The sequence below is a fragment of the Hyperolius riggenbachi genome, chromosome 7 (assembly GCF_040937935.1).
Source record: "Hyperolius riggenbachi isolate aHypRig1 chromosome 7, aHypRig1.pri, whole genome shotgun sequence".
NCBI classification, from domain to species: Eukaryota; Metazoa; Chordata; class Amphibia; order Anura; family Hyperoliidae; genus Hyperolius; species Hyperolius riggenbachi.
This window is the reverse complement of record NC_090652.1, coordinates 162131911-162137673: the sequence shown is the minus strand read 5'-3', so window position 1 is coordinate 162137673 and position 5763 is coordinate 162131911. Positions and strand designations below refer to the sequence as shown.

Here is a 5763-nt window from a genome sequence, read left to right as displayed (position 1 = left end):
ATGTGTTTTGGTGCAGCAAAAAGAAAGCTGGTGAGTCTGGAGGGGAGAAATCAGTTAACGTGTGCATGATATTTCTCACATCTGACCAATACCGAGACAACTTATCACACGACCAAAAGATGTGTATCAATGTACCAGGGTCCGTCCCTCATCTCCAGCACAGATTTGATGTAGCTGGGAACATGGAGTGAAGCCTGTCAGGAGTCAGATACCATCTTGTAAAATTGCACTCTTATTTTATTAGTTATTTTGCTTGTGTATGGTATTTATGCCTTTATCATTTCATGAAGGTGACATATAAAGAGCTAAGCTTGAAAAGATTCAGCGTCATGTGCACTTTCTAAATAGTATCCTGGTGACAGTACAATATTTATTAGCACAACCTGTACAGTTATTATTCATTAGTGAACAACTAGAATATGGAGCGTTTAAAATTTAGAGTAACACAGGGGAGTTATGGATGCATTGGGGTGGATTTATAGACCTCAGGGCCCATATGCAATTAACTTTTTCTCCTGCGTTTTCTCCTCTGAGATAATTTTTCATCTTCTATTTAGAATAGCTTTTCAGCACTTTACAATTGAAAAAGTATGTGAAAAGGTACTATCAAAACTATTTTTAATATTTTCTTGCATGTTGATGATTTTAAATGCATTTTTAATGACAAGTTTGAAAACATCACTCAGGAGAAAAAGTTAATTGCTCAATGGCAATCCATGAAGTCATACTTCAATCAGTATTAGTGCAAGCTGTATTTTTTTTTTTTTTTTTGCAAACGTTAATTTCACTTATGTGATTCATTTTACATGGAGTAAGTACTGATTTATTTGGTTGTTAAATTTATTTATTAAAACATATATATAAAAACACACATGCACACATGTATACCCATATACCAATATCTATCTATCTATCTATCTATCTATCTATTTATCTATCTATCAATCTAACTATCTATCAATCTAACTATAACTAAATCTATAGTGTTTGTAATTAATATTATATTTGAAGCAACAGATAGAGTCACAGAAGTTTAGTTAAAAAGCTGTTTTATTTTTACAGGCACAGAGCTGTCCATGTTATGCAGGCAATACTGACAGAGTGATTTAGTGATAGCCATGGCTCAGAGCAGCAACCACCACATTTACAAACTTCTCCCAGGCAGCCTCCACTTGAGGGGTGAAAGCAGATCCCAGCTTAGAGGCCAGAACGATCACCAGCACTTCCAGCAGACGCTGTGAATAGAGCACAGACACAATAATTATACATTGGGGGAGTTACATATATATTCCACCAAGATGGCGCCGCATCGGTAGCCACGGCCACAGGGCTCCGGACACTTTTCTAATTTATCCTCTCACTTTCCTACAATGTTGCCCCCTAATCTCCTCGAACCTACCGGGGAGGATGCGGGGACACATGAGAGCTAACCCAGGACGCGTGAACATCAGCCGCGTTCAGCTACATCGGTCGCAGCAGCATGCCAGCTGATCGGGCAGCCAGCTGATCAGGTCCCACGTGCCCCGATCCTTACTCCACCGCCGCCGGACTGCTCCTTGAGGGGAACTGTATCAGAGGCCACCTTCCCGGCTCCCAGGACTCCGGCATGCCAGGACTACTGCTCGAAGACATCTACCACGTGGGGAAGTTACGCCGGAACACCCGGCCCCTACACCATCCAGAGCGGCGCACAGGTCTACTGCCTGAAGGCATCTGCCACGTGGGGAAGTTACGCTGGTTGTCGGAACACCGGCCCCTGCACCAACCAGAGCGGCTCTCGGACAGGTCCTTGCCGCTGATCCAGCCTCCTGCCGCTTCTGCCTAGCGCTCGCAGAGCCAGGTGCTCACACAGGATGCTGCCCTTGCTGATCGTCGGTACCAGCGCCTGCCCATCCACTGGAACGGTAGGCCACTAACCCCTGCATGGCCCTGGTCCCAGTCTCAATAGCCCAGCATGGTCCCCGGGTGCTCTCCTCCACCGCTGCCAGAGCCACAGCTCCACAGACCTGTGTTCACCATCATGCCAAGTCTCCTGCGCCCACAATCCATTGTTGCTCTCTAGGCCCCCAGCCTGAGGGCCATGGGCTAGGCTACAGCCACCACAGACCCCGGGTACCCTGTGCTCCCTTCAACCGCCGCCAGAGCCTCTACACACAGGCAAATAAAGGGTGCCAGAAGCCAGATGCTCCACCATCAAGCTGGGCCCCGCAGCCCCTCTGTTGGACCTTATACCCTCCAGACTTACTGACCGCACTGAGTAGGCCACAGTCAGGGCTAATGCCCTGCCACTGGGACATGTAACCAAGCCACCAGCCAGTTACGGCCCCTGGGACTCTCTCTCTCTCTCTCTCTCTCTCTCTCTCTCTACACTATTTTCCATAGGCATCCTGGGGGGCATCCAAATAGCTGCAGAGCTGTTGAGCGCTGCAGAGAAGGTAGCGCTCCACTCACATAGCACTCGGATGTCCCCTCAGGACCTTCCACTATACTTTATGTAACTATGTATTATGTTCCATGCACCGTGTAATCACTACTAAATGTAATGTATATTACTGCTTGCGTTTTGCTGTACCACCACCGACCCTGTATGTGCCAAAAATAATTCCGGGTACAACCCCCGTTGTACTTGGCGAAATAAATGATTCTGATTCTGATGATTCTGATTCTGATTCTGATTCTGATATACCCTTGAACAGCACTGTTATCAGTTTATTCATATGCATATGCTTTGTTACCTATGCATCTAATATTGTAACATATTATTATTTAAACTATAAATTGGAAAACATATGACTTGTAGTTTGTCACCCTACTCATATTCCCATTTCCCACCAATCAACTGCATGAAATGACTTATAATGCAAATCCAATTGTGCCTCCATATTCAGTGCTACCTGGCTTTTTGAAGACCTATTCTCTTTCAGCAGTGCTACTTCACATCTGAAAACCCATTCTCTTTCAGCAGCTACTGAGGGACATGCAGGGTCTGATCCAGATTATGGTAAAATATGGTGGTAGATATGGTCAGCCCTCACCTGGGTAATACCAGAGCATAGCAAGGGTTGCTGAAAAGTTAATGCATTTTTACTATTTGAGCTGCTGCAGTTGCCTGCACATACTCTCAACAAAAACTTAGGGCTTGAGTTTACTTTAAAATTATATTATTTGTTAAAGTAAAAACAGGCTCAATCCACAAAATTGGGATTTATGTGGACTCATGACTGCTGTTCTTTTGCTCCACCACACCAGAATAATTTCAATTACAAATTCAGCATTCATAACAATAGTTATTGTCTATTTAGCTTAATTATAATTTACTAACAGATGTTTGTGAAGTGACTGAAAAACAGGCAGGATTACAAAGATATTTTAAATATCCTATTTGAATTTAGAGAAATTCATTGGTAGAAAAGCTTTTTTAGAAAAGCAATTTCAATGACTTCACAACAGATTACTTGACATTTTCTTTGATTGAATCCTTCTGATTACATAATCTTAATATGAGCTTCAAAATCCTCTCCATGGTTTTTTATGTCTTACTAAGTGATCTAACATACTTTAACAGATTACATTTACAATCTACAGTGTTAATCAGTAACTGTTACTATCACTTTTTTCTGTATTGTAAATGCTATTGTAGAACAGTCTGCTAATAGTGCTGTATAACTTAGTGCTTTGTAATACAATTATTTGGATTCAGAACTAAGAAGGTACATGTGACAGATTACAAAGATCTCAGGCTACTTTCTAAATCAAACCACAATACAGAATATTACAGTAACTCCTCTTCCATTGTTCTTACTGCTGTACATTTCTAAAATGTCCTATGGAAGTGATCTATTCCATTGTAGCTATCTATCCTTACCCTGAAGTTTGAGGGATCCACATGGAGTTCATTAGCGTGCTGTGTGCTGAGGGCAGCAAGTGTCTCTTTCACATGGTCCAGATGATGAACGGCTTTGTCAAGGGCACCAATCACCTTCTTGCCATGGGCATGGACCTTGGCATTACCAGCAACGGCAGCAGCGGTGGACAGATCTCCAAAGCTGCTGAAATACCTCTGAGTCCAGGGGTAGGTGAGGAGCAACCTAATAACAAGAAACATACATGAAGGTACACATATAATACATGTACTGGCATAGAACTATATTGTTAACTATAACACATAAAGTGGGACATTTATATAAAGAACACAAGCACCACTTCCATTTTTTAACCCTTTCTGGACCAGCACCCTCTGCCCCCTTAAGGTCCAGAGGATGCTGGTCCAGCAAACCGCCGCTTCCCGACGAATCGCCACAAGTTACCGTCGCTCCCGCCGGACACGCCGCTATGTCCCTGCCGCAGGCTGCTCTCTCTGCCGTCGCTATGTCGGCAGAGCGCTGTGCGCCAGTCAGGAGCTGCTTTCATTGGCTTCTGACCCTGTCACTCCATGTAAGCCAATGGGAACGGCTTACATGAATGACAGGGCCAGGAGCCAATGAAAACGGCTCCTGCCCGGCTCACAGTGCTCTGCTGTCATAGAGGCGGCAGGGCATCACATTGCGGCGGGGGCAGAGCGGACCGAGCGACGGGGACGGGCGGGGGCGCGCGGTCAATGGGACGTAGAGCTTACGTCCGGTCAGGACCGCAGCGCCCCCGGCCCGCCGTAGATTTATACTCTCTCGGTCCGCAGGTAGTTAAAGCTAGATAAAACTAGAAAGACCACAGTGATTATACTGGAGGTGGTAAATAACTTATGCAATAATAATAAATAATACTCTTAAAGTAAATTTAAAACTAAAAAGAGAGCAAAAATTGCCTTTTTTATGTCATTACCTGCCCAGAGCGTTGTGGCCATCATTTTCCAGATCGACCTTGCTCCAGGTGGAGTTGATGGCGGCTTTCTCTTCTGCAGTCCAGTGCACCATGGTGGCTGTTAGGTAGGAGCTTCACAGGTAAGTCTGCTGCTTTGAATGCTGTGCCTTGTCCTGCACAGACACTGCCCTTTTATAGAAGGCTTTGTCACGTCTACCCATGGTGGCTTTCTGCTGAGTCACTCAAATGGTAGCCACTCCAACCTGATTACATCTTGTGCTGTCACTGCCTACTGCAATTCAAAAAACTGCTAAATTGTATGTTTTATGCTTTGTCAAACTGTCTTTGTGTTTGCATGTCATCAGAATCAAAATTATTATAACGCTGCTAATTTTAGAAATTTCCAACCCAAAGTTATTTGCTATTTTATAGTAAGTACAGTGTACAGCCATGGCAGGCTCTAGACTTTTTGCTGCCTGAATCAAACATTGTGAGGATGCAAACCACCTCTTCTGCCACAGGAAATGAACTACTGCTTATTGCTATGGTATGGATTTGTTTGTGGAGGGGTGACAGAAATCAAACTGGGTTCTGCTAGTGGATGGGAAGAAGAAATCACAAAAGGTGCTGCTGTTTGATAGGCAGGGGATAGAAATTAAACAAAGAGCAATTAGTTGGAAGAAATTAGACTGGTTCTGGCTGTGCTGGCAGGTTTTTCTGGCTAGCTTTGCTGATGGCTGGTGCTGGCTGTGGGATGTTTTTTTGGCTCCAACAATTACTGGAGTCAGGAGCCATGAATATTGTCAGGAGGTCTAGCTAGCTGACATTGTCATATACAATATATGTTGTAAGTTCAAGTGACTGGCTGTGTACTGTCTCCAAAACATTTAGGTAGGTAAGATAAAACAGCATGTATGTTGATGACAAATGGTGTTGAAGGATCATTCCCTGTTTAGGGATGGTTAT

At 44.0% G+C, this 5763-nt stretch overlaps 1 protein-coding gene across 1 annotated transcript; it reads right to left on the bottom strand.

Annotated features, from left to right (window-relative positions):
- Positions 1-1077: 1077 nt before the first annotated feature.
- On the bottom strand, positions 1078-4931 carry LOC137525715 (hemoglobin subunit beta-3-like). Its single transcript, XM_068246886.1, has 3 exons — positions 4819-4931; positions 3866-4088; positions 1078-1235 (listed from the first exon to the last, which is right to left on the bottom strand). Exons 1-3 carry the CDS (start codon positions 4908-4910, stop codon positions 1107-1109), a joined length of 444 nt encoding a protein of 147 aa, XP_068102987.1. The 5' UTR covers positions 4911-4931; the 3' UTR covers positions 1078-1106.
- Between the last annotated feature and the right edge of the window lie 832 nt (positions 4932-5763).

Excerpts from the sequence above, each read along its gene's own strand:
- LOC137525715 (XM_068246886.1), bottom strand. The coding sequence starts at position 4,910 with ATGGTGCACTGGACTGCAGAAGAGAAAGCCGCCATCAACTCCACCTGG. Across the intron at positions 4,089-4,818 it reads GGCCACAACGCTCTGGGCAG|GTTGCTCCTCACCTACCCCT; the intron begins GTAATGACATAA and ends TCTTGTTATTAG. Across the intron at positions 1,236-3,865 it reads TGGATCCCTCAAACTTCAGG|CGTCTGCTGGAAGTGCTGGT; the intron begins GTAAGGATAGAT and ends CTCTATTCACAG.